Source organism: Drosophila mojavensis, unplaced genomic scaffold (assembly GCF_018153725.1).
Source record: "Drosophila mojavensis isolate 15081-1352.22 unplaced genomic scaffold, ASM1815372v1 contig_36, whole genome shotgun sequence".
NCBI classification, from domain to species: domain Eukaryota; kingdom Metazoa; phylum Arthropoda; class Insecta; order Diptera; family Drosophilidae; genus Drosophila; species Drosophila mojavensis.
In genome coordinates, this window is record NW_025318858.1 from 11,809,321 (window position 1) to 11,827,381 (window position 18,061).

At 36.4% G+C, this 18,061-nt stretch overlaps 2 protein-coding genes and 1 long non-coding RNA gene across 6 annotated transcripts in view; 1 reads left to right on the forward strand and 2 right to left on the reverse strand.

Moving 5' to 3' along the window:
• Positions 1-18,061, forward strand: part of LOC116803902 — a 52,287-nt gene that overhangs the window by 8,736 nt on the left and 25,490 nt on the right. The window lies entirely within an intron of this gene.
• LOC6576592 (mitochondrial 2-oxodicarboxylate carrier) lies at positions 2,894-3,933 on the reverse strand. Of its 3 annotated transcripts, none has more exons than XM_032729055.2 (2): positions 3,615-3,933; positions 2,894-3,519 (listed from the first exon to the last, which is right to left on the reverse strand). In XM_032729055.2, the coding sequence occupies exons 1-2, from the start codon at positions 3,657-3,659 to the stop codon at positions 2,926-2,928; spliced, it is 639 nt and encodes a 212-aa protein (XP_032584946.1). In that variant the 5' UTR covers positions 3,660-3,933; the 3' UTR covers positions 2,894-2,925. The 3 variants fall into 3 exon arrangements, with proteins under 3 accessions (XP_032584946.1, XP_032584945.1, XP_002002581.2); XM_032729054.2 differs by having other exon boundaries at positions 2,894-3,522; XM_002002545.4 differs by having other exon boundaries at positions 2,894-3,933.
• Positions 5,117-6,162, reverse strand: LOC6576593 (mitochondrial 2-oxodicarboxylate carrier). The gene has a single exon (XM_002002546.4). It carries the CDS (start codon positions 6,053-6,055, stop codon positions 5,138-5,140), a length of 918 nt encoding a protein of 305 aa, XP_002002582.2. The 5' UTR covers positions 6,056-6,162; the 3' UTR covers positions 5,117-5,137.

Genomic DNA, 18,061 nt, shown 5'->3' on the forward strand with positions numbered 1-18,061 from the left:
CAATTTCAGCTTCGGATTAGTCTTTGGCTCTTCTGCTAACATAATCATTTTGACGCCCAGCAGTTGTATAGCTAGTGTAATTCGAGCATTTTATTTCGCACATGCACTCATACCGACACGCACACACACTTGAGTGGGCAGTGCGTGCCTCTGTGTGTGTGTGTGGGTGTGTGTAAGTCAAATAACTTGTGGCATGCTTCGAGGCGTTGGCCAACACTGGCAACAGCAGTTGGCGGCCAGCAAATTTCTCTCTGTGGTTTTTGTGCTTTTCACTCTTGGTGTGAACCGAAAATTCTACCCCCCGAACCAACGTGAGGTCTGTTTGACTGCCTCGCGCACGTTTATTGCCCACTGAAGCGTTAACCATGGTCAATAAAAAATTTATTTAGACAACCGCAACAACAACAATAACAAGAACAAGAATAACAGAAACAGGCATTCAACCGCAATCACATGACGTATACGAAATTTTGTGCTATGTGCTGATAAAAAATTTGTGGCCAGACTAAAAACTAAAAAAATAAATAAATCAAAATAAAAGAAAATATGAAATATATATATTTTTTGCAGTATTTTTTATATTTATTATTTTCTTTACTATTTTACTCGATGCTTTGATGCTGAGTGTTGGCATTCGATTTATTCGTACGCCAAAATATTTCAAATAATTCATATTTTATTGACTAGACAACAGCATCGAGGCAGTTAAAGGAACCAATTTATATACTGACAGAGATAAAGCGAAATGCGACAACAATTAGGTTTCCATTGGCCGCTTTTCATTTCTGTTAACTCAATTCATTTGTGCTGAATTTATCAAAATGCCCAAATTTTTTCCGGTTTTCTATTAGCGATTCGACCCATGTTGATTGAGCGTTCGCCCATTGTTGAATTTGAAGTGTGTTGAAGTCCCGTTCGAATTGTGCACTTTTATTGGAATTATGTGTGGCATTTGCGAGGCTTAATTGACTCAAAAGCAATAAAAGTGATAGCTGGATAAATTTTAATAAAACTGAACGGCTTAATGGCTTCATTTAGGGCATTCAAATAATAATGCCACTGATTTAATTATGTGTCTTTTTTTTCAACAACTTAAGCCCACATTGGAAGGATTATAGCTGAAGCTTGTAAATACAGCTTAAAATTATAGAAATTTGAGAAATCATGCGATTCGGATTATTGTTGCTTAAGTTAATAAATAATTGTACATTATTCTTATTTTTTATAGTTAACGTTTAATTGGCCTTAGGCAATTTTAGGAGCTATTGGAATTATGTAAAATTCTGACCAACTATTATCTTCTATTATATATAATTATTATTGCTTATAATATAATATAACATAATAATATAATAAATTATATATTATATATATTTAATAAATTATATATATAATATAAAATAATACAAGTAAAATATCACTCATCGCATTCTTCAAGTTTAAAAATAAAATAATTATATCGTATATATGGCGATATAATTAGGTAAGCTTATCTATATATTTAGATGTTCCATCTTACACATATTTAGGCACATGTGTATTATCAGCTTCCCGCGGGCAAAATGTTAAATGTTTGACGATTTAAAATTGACATTAATCAAAGGCAAACAATGATATTTGGAAACTTTAGTCAATTGCTTTGAAGCGAGGCAAACGGAGGCGGGTGTCAGTCGAAATGTTCGTGCTTAATTGGGTTTAATGCGTAATAGGCATATTCCAGCTGAATTAGCCAAAAGCATGACAACAACAACAACAACAACAACAACTACAATAACAACAACTACAACCATTTCAATGCAATGGCAATTTGATGCCTTAAAGTATGCAATGCACATATTCAATTATTCATAGTTGAAATTGCAGTGGGTAATGAAATGAAATCAAAAGCTGAATTTGCCAGATGCCAAAATGTAACCAGCATCATGTTGTTAATGCCAAACACTCACCCAAACTGTCTATCTCTATATCTCTCTCGCACTCGCTCAATCAGGGTATGCAACTATCTCCCTCTATCTGCAATTCAGTGAAATGCAGTGAAATGCCTTAGAGCCAACATTGACATAATTCCACTGCCGCATGGCTGTACTCGTAATTACACTAATCTATGTATATTTCGAGCTTGTATGAGTGCCTCTCTCTCCGCCCCCTCTTCTTCTCTCTTTCTCTGTGTCTGTGTGTGTGTGTGTGCGGCAATTCGTATGCATGCGAAATTGACCCTGGAGACATTTTCGTTGCCCAGAAAAGCCAAAACACATTTATTGTTTGATATATTGTTGTTTCGTCATTGTCGTATGAGGACGATTCGATTTGTTGCTCAACTTGTTTAATTGTCCCCAGCATCAACTGCGCATTGCGTTCGTTGTTTGCTTAATTTGTTTATTTTGCATCTCTATTAGTTAATCATTTGAATGGTACTGCTCACTTAGCTCTTGCATATATGGGACAGTCAAATATTGAAATCTGGCAGCAATTAGTTTAGCTGTAATATTATTATTTGACTTCATATGCAATTATTATAGTTCATCATGCTCTAGATCTCGTGAACCCTCTAAATATTTGTCAAAGTACACGCCTCTACTATTTGAGGGAAGGGGCTAGAGTTTGAGTCGGTATCAAAAATATAAAAAAAATCAGAATGGTATAAAATTCATCTAAGTTAATATTTAAAATTTAAAGTCTTTACATCTAATATTGTAGGAGATATGTTTTATATTTTATTATGAAATCATACATCGTATATATTTAAGACTAGAGTTTCTGTACCCTGAACCCATATAAAATGGTAATTTAGGCTATAATAGTTTTATTAAGAGTATGTAACGCGTAGAAAGAGGCGTGACAGACCTCATCACTCTCTCACTTCCTTGCTGAAATTCGTTATCATTCCATTAAATTTAGTTTGGAAAATAAAAAAAAGGTCTGATTTTATTTGTTGTACTTTGACACCAATAACTTGATGATATACTCATAACCTACAAGCAAAATAGCACCGCCAGGCACCATTCGTATCGTCACCGGGAGCAGGCCCTTATACAGTGCCTTCCAACCCTCTTCTCTGCATATCTGTAAAACTGTGTTGAGTGTACCGCTATACTTGACTTTACCCGGCACCGGCTGTGGACCCTGTATCCTCGTCTTTACAATATCTAGTGGAAGACTTGCCACGCAGCTCAATAAACTGGCTGCACAAGCAATTGTAAAATTACGCAGAAACTCAAAACGTTGGCACGTGGGCGTTGCATCGCGAACCGACCAATAGGACCCAAAATAAATGACATTAAAGACAACATTTCGTGCCACCATCGTTGGCATGCCCCGGTACAATCCATGTAGGCCATAACCTTGATTTTCAATTATTTTCTTTGCCACTTGTATCGAAGGAAGCTTCTGCCGGCTTGCCTGCTGTGTTATCTTAATTATTTCAAAGGGATTTTGAATTAGTGCTTCCACAATGCCACCCAATCCACCGGCAAACGCATAAGTCGGCGGGCTAGGCCATGGAGCACCAAACATAAAGAGCTGCTGGGATTGATCGAAGACCAGAAACTTAATTGATCGCTTCGGTGTGTCAATCACCAAAACTGGCACCAAGCCTCGCCAGAATGCTGTCATACCTTCCTTGCGATATATCTTTTTAATTGCATCAGACATGCCAGCATAGTGATCTGGCCCCATGATCGTATCGTTCTGCAACTGCAATCGAGTCGTGATCACATCCAATGGCTGCATCAGCATCACGTCCACCATGCTCGAGCAACCACCCGCAATGAGTTGAAAAATTGGATTTTGTGGCTTATAATTCGGGTCTCTTCCATACTTCACTTTCAATTTAGTCATAAAATATATTTGAGGGGGGGGTTTATTTTTTAAATTTTCATTTAAATTTTTACAGTTACTTGGAACTGATTTAAATTCCAAATGACTATAATTTCAATTTCATAGAAACATTTCTTTATATTTAATTAACATTTTAGAGCAATTGAATTGTTTATTTTTATTTAGTTAGTTTTATTTTTCTCTGTACCATACGATAATTTATTCATTATAAATTACTCCGATAACTATTCCGTTTCTTCATATCGATCAATATCAATCATAACACTTTGATTTTTGAGTCGATTGAATACCACAACATATGGAAACATTAATCCACCAACCAATTTTTTTATACCCTGAACCCATTTTCAATGGGAAATCAGGGTATAATGGTTTTGTTGAAATGTATGTAACAGGCAGAAGGAGGCGTGGCAGACCCCACAATGTATATATATTCTTGATCAGGGCGACGAGCTGAGTTGATTTGGCCCTGTCCGTCTGTCTGTCCGTCTGTCCGTCTGTCCGTCCGTCCGTCTGTCCGTCTGTCCGTATGTATGAACGCGTCGATTTCAGAAGATATAAGAGCTAGAGACTTCAAATTTTTTTTAAAATGTCCGTAATTACAGCGCGCATATCAAGTTTATCATTTAAAATCGATAAATCATCCCGATCTTTTTTTTATCGATAAAAAACCTTATCGAAAACCAGTTATAAAATTATATCTTCTACACCTTTATTGCTAGAGTCTCCAAATTTTTAATGTATGCTTATATGCAATTTATACAATTTCGGTTTTTGTTAAAATTTACTCCCCACCCTTAAATTCACCCCCTCACCATCACTTTTGTAAAAAGCGTATTTCAAATACTAGAGACTTGTGCTTTGGCAATTACATGCATATTCAAGTTATAATCATAATCTGAAAGTTTCATGAAGATAGTACGTCCACAAAAAAAGTTATTAAGCAATTAAGTTCTCATAGTAAGCGCTCACTGCCGCCCATGCGTGTTTATGCTTGTGTGTGTATGTGTATGTAAATGTTTGTGTATGTGTGTGTGTTTGTGTGTGTGTGTGTGTGTGTGTGAGCGTGTTTCTTGTGTAAGCTGAAAGACGCGAAAAATTATTGAAATAGCTATTACTCCAAGGGTTCAGGGGATCTCGTAGTCGAGTAGTCTCGACTAGAGCTTTCTTACTTGTTTATGTATTAGATTTGGAAGTGTTTCTTTTAATGCATGTAACGTAGAGTTGCATTAATTCGCTAGGTTAACGGTGTCTCCTTCCTAATTAGATCAATTTGACATTTATTGAATTTAGTTAATGTTTATTGGCTGAACTTTAGCACTAACAGCTTGTTGATGAACTCGTAACCTATGAGCAAAATAGCTCCGCCAGGCACCATTCGTAGCACCACCGGAAGTAGGCCCTTGTATAATGTCGTCCAGCCCTCTTCTTTAGATATTGTATAAAGAGTCTGGAACGTGCTCCTGTATTTGATTTTACCCGGCACCGGCTGTGGTCCTTGTATTCTCGTCTTTACCGCGTCTAGGGGAAGACTTGCCACACAGCCAAATAAGCTGGCCGCACAAGCGATTGCAACAGTGCGCAAAAAGTCGTAAAAAGCATTTTTATAGGTGGGCGTTGCATCTCGAACTGTCCAATAGATTCCAAAATATATGGCATTAAAAATAAAATTTCGAGTCACCGTCGTTGACATGCCCTTGTACAGTCCCCGAAAGCCGAAGCCTTCATTTCGAATTATAGTTCTTGCCATCTGCATCGTGTGAACTGGCTGGTGACTTGCCTGCTGTGAAACCTTGACTACTTCGAAAGGGTTTTGAACAATGGCTTCCACCATGCCCCCCGATCCGCCAGCTAAAAAGTAAGTCAAGGGCGTCGGATGCTTCTCACCAAACATGAAATACTGCTTGGATTGCTCAAAGACCAGAAACTTAATTGTTCGCCTTGGTGTGTCAACCAGTAAAACGGGCACTAGGCCTTTCCAGAATGATGTGATGCCTTCCTCGCGATACATTGTCTTGAAGGCATCCAACATGCCCGTATAGTGATGACCCCCTATGACCATATCGCTCTGCAGTTGCAGTCGAGTCGTGATCACATCCAATGGCTGCATCAGCAACGCATCCACAATACTCGAGCAACCGCCAGCAATAATAGGAAAAATTGGGTTGGGCGGTTTATGAGCCGGTCTTTGTTCATGATTCTCTTTCAATTTAGTCATAAAGTATAAGTTACCCTTCTACATGAACGTTTTTATTTTATAATTTGTTTTTAAAGTTTTTTTGATTTAAATTTCAAATGACATTTTCGTCAAATCCAATAAATACTTAATTACTGTACCCATATATGATACATCTTGACCTAATTCCTCGAGCTACGTACCAAACTAATACATTCAAGGGCTTTACGTAGTATAAGCTTTCTCTAAAACTAATGAATGAGATATTTTTGGATATTTCTGTATTTAGCAAATTTAGTTTTTCAGACAGTCCTAAATGCACGTCTGGAACTTCCTATTTCTATCTGGTGTTTTTCAAATAAATAATGGATCTGTAGATTCATGAGTATTTTTAGGATAATATACTATATATATTATTGAAGCTACTCTCACATTTTAAAGATAATTTCTTATTTAACAGATTGAATCTTAAATCAATTTTACTGTTTTATAGATACTTTTATATCTTGTTAATAATTCTCAAAACATCTCAAAAATTTGTTTCTATTAAAGATATTTGAGTATTTCAAAGATATTTTTACATCTCGTAGATATTTTGCTGTCCCTAAGGACATTTTTGGATCTAAAAAAATATTAAAGGGACAAGTCTCTCACTAATACGCTTACCATCCTACTATCTAACAATTGCCACTACTTCGCTCGCTCAGCTGCACTAATTGCCAGCCGCAGACCACGCCCAGTGGTTCCTCGATGACCGCACAATTAAGTGGGCGTATCAAATGGTCAAGAGCTTCAGCAGCAGCAGCAGTAGTCAAAAATTCACGTGCAAACGAAAATGAAACTATTTAGTGGCTCACTTAAAGCAGCTCCCCAAATACTTCACATAAATTAATTACAATATGCTTGTAAATGTGTTATACTTGTGTTGTACTTGTTGTTCTTGTTGCTGCTGTTGTCAGTTGTCTCGTAATCGTTGTTGTTGTTGCTGCTGTCGAGCTAAACAATTAAGTGCAAATTGTTAAACATGCAGAGCTGCGGTCTGTGTCTCCCTTTTCAGCTCCTGCCCCATCTCCACATCCTCTGCCATTTGGTGTTGCCTGAGACGCCCCCAAAAACACTGCGGTTTTGCATTTGACTGACTTTTAGAGTGGAAACTTTATGCGAGACTTTACATTGTAGTTAGTTGTTTAAGTCATTAAGTAGTTGAAGCTGAGGTTAACAAGTTAAGGAGTCGAGCGTAAGTTGACTATGAAATGCTCTGAAATAACTACAGTGAGTGCTGTCATTGTCAATTTACGTAGTATATCTGTATGTATAATAATATTTTAATGTACATCGATTGCAGATAATAGATCGCAATATACAGTACACGCAGAAGCAAAGAGTTTACTTCATAAGTTTTTTATAACTACGTAGATGTGAAACTTTCAAAAAGATATGCGCCTTGTAAGCACTCAAACTCAAAAATACTCTTGTATCTAATAGGTATTTAAATATGTAATAGCGACTTTTAGTCCTTAAGATATTTGAACGATACTTTAATATCTCATAGATGCAAAAAAGCTTTTGGAATGTTGAGGATACATTTGTATCATGCTCACACTTTAATATTATACAGATACTTTAGTGTCTTGTGATACTTCTAACTGCTTAAAACACCTTTGTATCGTTTTTAATCTTTAATCTTTCATAGATATTATATTATTATGTTCTACTTTTACTAATTGAAGATACGTTTGTATCTTATTAGCACTTTTATATATTACAGATACTTTAGTCTCTTCTACTTGTTGAAGAAGACACTTTTGTATGTATGTATTCAATTGTATCTCAAACAGAGTTAAAATATTATAATTGTTACCTCTACATATTGAAGATATTTTTGTATCTTTTTCAACTGTATCTCAAACTGAGTTAGTCTACTATTTCACAGATGTTGTTGAAGATGCTTTTGTATCTTATTCACACTTTTTGCACTTTTATATTATACTAGGACTTTAGTATCTTGTGATACTTCTTCTTGAAGATACTTTTGTATCTTATTTAATTGCATTTTAAACGAGCTAACCTACTCTTTCATAGATGTGCTACTTCCACTTGTTGAAGATACTTTTGTATCTTATTCAAATTTTTATATTGTAGAGATACTTTGGTATCTTGTGGTACTTCTACATATTGAAGATGCTTTTATATCTTGTTCAATTGTATCTTATACAAAGTAAATCTATTATTTCACAGATAGCATCGTATGCATACCTTAGCTTTCTAAAGATTCTTTTACATCTTATTCAATTATACGCTGTACAGAATTTGTTTATTACTTCACTATTGTATCTTGGGGATACTTTTACCATCTGACTACTGTCTAGAGCATACTACTTTACGCTATAGCGTTAGCAACAACAGCCAACTCTACAAATTAAGAATTATTTATGAAAATCAATGTTAGTTTTACGCCTTTTTGCCCCAAACACCTGAAGTGCTGTCGTGCGGTAGCAATGAGTAATGTAAGTTCATGAAAGTCACACCTGTGGGCGGTTGCTCAAACCAACAATTATGGTAATCGCCCAGTCCGGCGATGTCAATCCAACATAATTGCTAACAAATTAGTCATGGTCATACTGGCCCAGCTAACGGCAGCTGCTACGGCAGCCAGCAAATGAGTGTCTGGGCTGTCGGAGTCCATTGTGCTCCCACTTGACTTGTCGGAGGCGAAGTTAAACACGCTGCATTGTCTAGCTGTGTGTGTGGGTGTCTGTGCCTGTGTCTGTGTGTGTTTCACTGTGTGTATCCTGGCAATTTGCGTGTCACGCTGCACAACTGCCAAGCAGGCAGTCAGCCAGGTCTGGGTAAAAACCAACTGTGGCATTTGCCAGCCCACTTAGCCCGCTTGCTCACCGGGCCCAATGCAGCAAATGAGTTTCATTTCATGTCCTTCAGACAGTCGCTTGTCTCTGCCCGAGTGTGTCTGCCCTTAGTCCTGGCCGGCAGCCGACTAAGTTGGCCCAAACTGTTTGCATGGCTGGCGGCAGTTCCTGACGGTATTCCAGCCGTGTTCTTAAGCGGCTCTCGCCCTTCGAGTGCTGCACTTTTTATGGAGTGCGTTGAAATTTATATTAGAATATTAACTAAATGAATGAGCTACTTAGAAGCACAACACAAATAGCGCCACTTTGCAGCTTAGTTAATGTATGCAGCCTCATGCCGATGCAAATAATGAACGCTATATTAATGGTGGCTATGGCGACAGCTCGGTTAACTGGAAGAAAAGTATACGCAAATGTTGTTTGATGATATTTTGCATGATAAATTAGAAAAGCTTAAAAGCATTGCAGGCATAGAAGACCAGACTTTTATATTTGGTGAGTCTGTAAAATGCTAGAATATAGGTAGGTTTATGTTAACTACATTTTATTTCTAATAAATATACTTATACATTAATTTAATAAATGTTTATAGAATTTTGAAAAAATAATGTTGTAGAGCAAAATGTCCCAGACTGATCAAAGAATATCTATGTATATCTAGGTCCATATCCATCCACCTTCTTAAGTCTATCAAATTTCAGCTTTTGATCTTAAGTTGCTTCTTTTTTATATCATTTATAAACCGGCACAGTTACACTCTTATATCGAATCCACCTTAACTAAGTTAATTTATAAATAATCGCATATATATGTGTAGATTTATCTTTTAAGCTCAATCTAAATTTAGGGCAACTCCTAGCCGGATTAAAGCTCTATCTCTGCCTCTGTCGCGCCTTCAACTTTAATCGCAACTAGTATAAGAAACTGATTGAAAACGTATTTGATTTACATAAATTCTTGTGCTGGTAGTTTGCATTTGCCGTTATGCAGCCCTCGGGCCTTTTTACACATGAACACTCCTCACCCCTCTTCTTCTTCCACTTTTATTATCAAATTTGTATGGCTCTGCTATGGTGTCTATTTGTGGGAGCAGTTTGTAGCTCTCTAGTCAAAAGTCATTTGGGTGAAAGCAGCTCCCGTTGCCTGCTTCTTGTCATTTTAAAGCCATTTGATGTATGACAAATCAAATTTGACAAACTGCCAACAGTTGTTTTGCATCTTTGCAACATTTTTCACCACCTCCGCTTGGGTTCGCCTCCCCGCCTCTGCGAGAGACATGTGAAATCAACGCTGTACTTTTTCACATTAATACTGTATAATATTCAAAGCGAGACACGAGCGAGAATATGAAGAGTGTGTGAGAGCTACAAAAATTTACATACTCATGACATGACATGCTGAAAATGCCAGCAGGAGCAGCAGCAGCAGCAGCAGCTGGAGCCGTTAGGAGCTTGTGGGCTTCAACTTGAATACAGACAAAGGCATTGAATACCAATGCAGAGAAGACAACAGATGTAATGATGTTGCTAATGATATTGCAGAAATTTAAAACCACAGTTGAGATATAAGCTTCTGCAGCCATAGGTGTTGCATTACCAAACCTGGAGTAAGATAACTAAACACGTACGAGCTGCCATCGGCCAGAGGAGCGTGAGAGCAACCCAAACGAAAATTGCGCCAAGGCCTGGCTCTGACACTTGGGAAATAAAAAAAGTTAGCCGTTTGCTTCATTTCCTTTCCTTTATGCTCATTCATGGAAATGCAATGTGTATATTGGTTTTGTGTCCAACTAGCTATCAGTTCATATAAATGCTAGAAATTTGAAATTGAAAATAAAAAAATCTATTTGTTGGGGCGAGGCAAATTGGAATTGGAAAAACTAGAATCTGGCAGCATTTCGGCCGCGAATGAGTATTGTGTAGAGGGTAATGCCCGACTGCATCATTCTTAAATTTTTTTTTTTTTGTTTAATTTCGTGTGCTTCATCCCTCTATATCATATAGTATATATATATTTTAAATAAAAAGTCAAGTGAAGCGCTGCTGACTATCTGACAGTCCGACTCGGCGCCGGCAAAACGTGCGCTCAATCAAGCGGCTCTGCCACTGCTGCTGTTGCTTCTGCTGAGCTTCAACTGGGGAAATTTACAAGTCACACACAACGTGTAAGACGAGGAGAGATGCTAAGGATGTGGTCGCAGTTTCCTGCTGCAATTGCAGCGGAGACGACTTCCCGATTCTCTCCTGACTCGTCCGGCTCTGCACAAGTCGACGCTGCGGCATATCGCATCAAAAATTAAATCGCGAGTGTAAGAAATATGCAATTTGCTCGATTTGAGCAAGATTTCGCATCGCCTCCATTCGAAATATGCGTACAGATAGCGAAAATAAATTTTTTTTTTATATATATAAATTATAAGTTGATTTGAAAAAATTTCGATACCAAAATATCTCACATTTTGAAATAGTCAATCAATCCAATTAATATTTTAGATTCTAAATTCAAACTCAAAATTTAAAAAAATTTAAAAAATTTAATATAAATAAATTAAGTTGTATACACATTAATACATTTAATATTAATAAAAAAAAATTTTATTATAAATCAATCTTCAATATATATTTTTATTTTGTATATATATGTATATTTTTTTATATATTTTCTTATTTATTGTTCTTTCAATTAAAAAGCAATTATATATAATTTATATAAAATCAATTGTTGTACTATATTTAAAATATTGTGTGTCACATTAATATTGAGTTGAAATTAAATGTAGAATCCTTTTCAATAATATATTTATATATATATATAAATGTATAATTGGACATAATTATTTATTATAAATATTATAATACAAATGTTAATACATATATTTTTTTATTGATAACTATTTACATATTGATTTATACAATTTATAATTTTTTCTTTAAATTAAAAATATAAAATTATAATTTTAAAAAACAATTTTGAAATTATTATTATACTTAATTATGTTTTGTGAATATAAATAATCTATACATAACAAATAATAATTTTAAAAGAATATTATACATATTTATATATTATAAATATAACTAGTGTATACATTTGTTAAACTTTTCTTTAAATTAAGTTTATTTTAAATAATTATAGGTATATATTTAAGTTGTGATTCTGTCTTTCAGCTATCTATACCACCCTTACAATTTCTCTCAGTGTATTAAAAAAGTAAGCATACCCATAATATACATGATGATGAGTAGTCGTGCGTGTAGTACCCTTTTCCTTATACAGATATAAATGCAAAAAAATAAATAGAAAGGAAGATGAAAAAATAAAGAACTATTTGAGAGCAGCGAGCGCTCTACATGTGCCGCTGCCAAAAAGTGGACCCCAAGGATATGGTGTCAGCTTGGCAAGTTATTGCATTGCATCGAACCCCTCCTGCCTAATGCCCAATACCCAATGCCCAATGCCATTGATGGGAACTGGGCTCAGTTAGCATTCACTATCTGCCACGCCCTCCGCCATCGCCTGTGCCCTGCGGCGCCTTTGACTTTCATACGCTTTTTGATTGTTGTGCGACTGTCGCTCAACATTCGTAGCTCGAAGGGAGTTGGTAGCTGGAAGCTGTGCGTGTGTGTGTGTGTGTGTGTGCTTCAAGCTTCGACATTTGCCGTTTGACTACATGCATGACTGACTTTGAGTGGAAGTTCATATTGGGTCTAGTCATGGTTTCCTACGTCTCTGCTGTGCCCAAAATTACTTTTGCACTGTCGCTTTGTACATTTTATATGAAGAAGACGACGAAGTTGCTGCACCAAACCAAACTAGTAGCTAGCCAGCCAGCCAACTGCATCGTGAATGCTACCTGGACGAGGCCTGGCCTGACCTGGCCTCGCCTGGTGCGCTTCGATATTAATGCCAGATCTGGGCAGAGCTGGCTAGCTGGCAAAATGTCGTTATGTGCATTTGTGTTGACGTGATATGTGAAGTTTTCGAGCCGAAAACTTGAGATGCAGACGGCAAGTAAATTAGTAATCAATATGTAGAAGCTAGAAGCTAGCTAATGGCATTAGCCGGCTGCACAGACTCAAAGCTTTAACAGAACTCCGAGGCGCACTGTGAGCGCCAGACTCCTTCAACTCGAAGCTTAATCAAAAACCTTGCCAGTCTGATGGCTGTTGATGTAATGCTACAACAGGAGTAGCTATAGCTATAGCTGGAGCAGTAGCAGTAGTAGTTCATGTATGGCTGTAGCTGGCAGCAGGAGGCTGTGGAACATCTTGTGATACACATAAAGCACTTTGTATGCATGCTGGCGACTTGTGGGCGCTGAGCCTTCAGCTCCGCCAGCGTCTTTTATACCTCGTCCGCGTCCTGTGTTATGAATATAAATTTATTTCCCACGTCACAACACAAACACAAGGCAACACACACACACACACACTCACGCATGCACAGATACGCATACAGACATGTATACAGACATTTCACACATCGCGCATAATAATAATAATAAACGATAACGAAATTTACTTCCGAGAAAGACACACAGACACACATACATATGTATATATATATATCTATATATTCGTGTATATATAGAGGATTCCTAGTTGGAACGACAAAGCGCATCCTTCCTATTTCCGGCGTGTGCTCTTTATGAAATTTTATGTTGGCAAACTATTACAGTGCCTTAGAATATGTACGTGCACGCCCTGCCACTGTAGTCCAGGCTTTATAATTTGGTTAATGCGCCTGCTTTTGGGCGTTAAGCCACGGTCTTAAGACTTGGGTTAAAACTGTAGAAGTTGGTAGAATCTTAATGAAATAATAATAACAAGTATATAATAATATTGAATTGAATATGAAGTATTTATAGAGATTATAAGGAATGTATTAAAGAATGTATATGAACTGAGGCAGCTGTATTTTAAAATTAGCAGTAGAATATTATTATTTTAATCCATATCAACTGAATCTATATTATTGTACATAAATTAGATATATATAATAAAAAGAGTAATGAAAAAAAAAATGCAAATTATTTTATAAAATATTATTCTATTGACATAAATATAATCATCCTTCAACAAAAAATTATTATATATTTATAATTAATTTTATTCTTTTCAGAATCAATTAGGAAAAAATGTGTTTTTTTTTTTTTTTTTTTTTTATATATCAGAATCTATTTATGCTTGAATTTATATTTGTAATTTTGTACTAAACTTTTTTTTGGCAGAAAACTCTTCAGTTAAATGTTAATACATATTATATTTATATAAAAAAAAAATTAAGATTAAAATATAATTTAATTAAAATACTTCTAATGTCTCTAGAATAAACTAACAATATCTGTTTCCATTTTCATATGTGATGCTATACACTAAATTGATTTGATCGTAAGTGATTTTGATAAAAAATGTAAATCCCTATGAAATTCCCTATAACTATATAAGTACATCAATTAGCATATATGGTTAAACAGTATAGGATCTATGATTAAGATTTGTTTACCTAAAATATTCCTATAAATACCAATTACCCTTTAAAAAGTATTTTCAATCAGTGTATGGAATCATACTTGTTATAGACATACCCACATGCTAACAAGTCAATCTCTCTGATTATTCATAGCATATTCGAATAGTCACATGAACTTGAAACGAAATTGAGCTTGAATTATCGCTGTCTATTAATAGACTGTGAGTAAGTTTGGCAATAATCTTAAAGCTCAGTGCAGCTGAGGTAACTTTTGGCAAAATAAAATATATTATATGTATGTGTATGTTTATGTACATACATATATATGTCTACATAGTATATGCTCGGCAATAGCAAGCGCAGCTGCTTGCCATTTTTCTAATACACGTTATATTGATGTAAGTTTTCATTACGCGTGGCGACAAAAACCCACCGCAAAAAGTCAGTCCACGCAGCCAGACAAGAAATCTCTATGTGCGTGTGTGTGTGGGTGTGTGTGTGCGTGGTACAACATTATGATGATGACGTTGACAAACCTACGCAGAAGGCGACAAGGCAAGGCGGCGCTTAGCTTAGATTTTTTATTTCCCTCTGGCAATACGCTGTAATCCTCGTAGATGGAGCATGCTGAATTAAAGTGTATATTTGTCAGAATTATCGATATTAATCGATATCAGTTGATAATAGAGCTCAATGACATAATTGAGAAGTTAGCTGTTAAAAGACAAAGCACTTTACATATACATATGCATGTGCCACCAAAAATATGCCGCTATAAACAAACATTCATTATCGATATATATCGATTGTCATATATTATTATAATACTAACTTGCTGTCCATTATCTGTAAATATGTATTGTCTGCGCATATATAGGGTATCTTGTAGTCGTCTGGTGCTCTCTCATCTTGTTTTGGGGGTGTGTTAGCCGGCACAAGGAATCGCAGGAAACTCATCTAGAAAATTGTCAAAGTGACAGCTGTGCGAAAGTATTGTGACATGTGTTTAAATGAGCTGCATTTGCGCTGGCTCTACCGCTGGCTGTGGCTGGGAGTCTTAAAGCCACTTCCGAGTCAACTTAATTTTAGCTTGCGGCAACTTTTTTGAATGCCAAATGCAAACAGAGACAGAGACAGAGACAGAGGCAGCGGCAGAGGCCTCACAGACGTTTGGCAAACAAATACACACACACACACACATACAACCACAAAGTGGTAGAGCGGGAGTCCATGTTCGGTTTTTGTGTTGACTGCATAATTTAAATGTTGCATGCTGCAAACTTAACTGTTTTTGCGTGTGGCCAATGGATTCAGCTGACCAGCTGCTATTTTTCAACAAGTTGGCAGCGCCATCTATCGACGAGAACTAGCTTTGAGCGCGGCAACTAAATTATCTGCATTGTTTGCGTTTGTCCTTTGCCAGCGAGCGCCGTTGCTTATATATTGCTGTTGTTGTTGTTATTGTCTGCTCTCGTTGCTGTTGTTGCTGTTGTTGTTATTGTTGTAGCTGTTGCTCTGTGGCGATTGTTGCAATTTAAAAGGCCTCGCCGGCCCATTTTGTGTGCCATGGCATAAATTTCGTGGCTAAATTGCGTATGCGCCGGGCTGGTTAGACCGCACCGACTAGTTTATTGCGATTTTGTTGGCAACTGCAAACTAGCCTCGCACAATGAAATCAATTAACTCGTGGGGCGCAAGCGGGAGGCATGTCAAGCGGAGCCTAATAAAAGGCAAACATAATGGCATTAAAGTGAAATATATATTGGCCACACTTATAATTATATTCTAGAGCCAAATAGAGCCCCAAAAAATGAGTATTACCAATTTAGGAACTTTAAAAAATCTTAATTGTTTTTTTTTTTTTGTTTATTTCTTTTTTAATTTTAATGCGTTTACTGAAGACTCTTTATTATTTTAGTATTAATGAGAATGAATAAATAATAATAATAATAGTAATGATAATTATATTATATAATTATTATGTTATACATTCATTTAATTATATATTTTACAATATTACAACTATTTACATTGAACAAGCTGCATAATATTAATATATTTTATATATTATAATAATTTCCTAGGAAAAATCTTATCCGTTTATATTATTCATTTTGTGCCTTCATATTTAAAGGGGGCGTTAATGATAATGAGGTCAAATAAATACCTATGGGATGATCTCAGTCAGAGTGTTAGATATAATAGCTTTTAAATGTACAATATTAAGGCTATGCTTGAACTACTTTACATACATAATTTCAACTGATATTCAATCATCAATAAATAAACAAAACAATATAAAAATCGCTAATTGACAAGCAGGTTAATTAATCTCTATAAGTGTCAAACACTTGACTAATTAATACAACAAATATATTGTTTTTTTTTTTTTTTTTTTCTAGGAAATGAAATGTAATATATAGGTTATAGGTGTAATGCGATTAGTGAAATGTGTATTGTTGATAATGCTATCTTTATAGCTACTGTGAGTGTACAGGGTCGGAAAGGGTAAGGAGGCATTTATAGAACACACGTAATTATTTTATATATGTATGTATTTCTCCGACTGACACATCCCGCAAATTATCACTAAAAATCATTTCGTATGATGTAATATTTTAAATGCTCGGAAATTAATACAAATATTTGGTTTCTTAAAGCAAATAAATGCATAGATTTCCTCAGTCCGAGTATATATATCATATTTCAGGTCTCTAGCATCAGTACTGCCCAAAATACATCCGAGTTTAAAAAATCACTGTATCTTCAGGTCCGATTTTCCCCGCCCCTAGTGATCGTAGACATTTAAATTTCAAGAATATTTGTCTAATGTTTAAGAGTTGGGAAGTCAGGAAGTCTAAGGCGAAGCCGCTGTCATTGTTGTCCTCGGCTTGGCACATGACTCGTTAATCATTTGCCTGCAGAAATTACGTATACGTCACGTGTAACCGGTCAGATAAGCGACTCTTGCGGCTGGCATTGGGCAAGGTTAACGTTGCGGCTGACACGGCAGCACAAAGAGGGCTTTCGCATTTGATAAATGAATGTAGTTTTGCACATGTAACGGGTTCAAGGTGACTAACATCAGGCACCTGGCTTGGCTGCGTGCCCAACTCGAAGATGCTCCAAGCCAAAAATTATGCAAATGAGCTCAGACAAAAGAGAGCAAGCAATTTGTCAGCCATGCACTTCGCTCCGACCCTCGGCCCTCGGCCCTGGGCCCCACCCCAAAGAAAGAAGGAAAACTGAAAACTGCAAACTTTTCGCACAGACAAATCAATATAAGCCGCTCGCAATTGCAATTAAAAAACTTGGCCTAAAACTTGCCAAAGTCGAAAAACGTGACTCTAGCAAATGACGTTCACTAATTAGGCAGGCAAAATCAATAGAGACATATGAACTGCGCCAGGAATTTATATATAGGTAGATCATCAATCGACAGTGCATGCAATCGGAGTGGGGGCAGGGCAGCTTACATTGCGCATACGACACGTTGTATTCAAATCAAAGTCAACAAAATCTGACGCACAGAGAGAGAGAGAGGAAGAGAGGGGAAGGCGAAAGAAAGAGAGAGAGAGAGAGATGGGGCGCATTGCAGACTTTGGCTTGTTGCATTTTATTTCCTTTGCGTTGTCATTTAACTGTCAGTTTGTCTGTGTGTCCGTGTCGCACGGCTGTCGCTTAAATGTCGCCCAGGGAGCTTAGCAAA

What these genes read in the sequence shown, in the direction of transcription:
- LOC6576592 (XM_002002545.4), bottom strand. Translation starts at nt 3,837, where the DNA reads ATGACTAAATTGAAAGTGAAGTATGGAAGAGACCCGAATTATAAGCCA.
- LOC6576593 (XM_002002546.4), bottom strand. Translation starts at nt 6,055, where the DNA reads ATGACTAAATTGAAAGAGAATCATGAACAAAGACCGGCTCATAAACCG.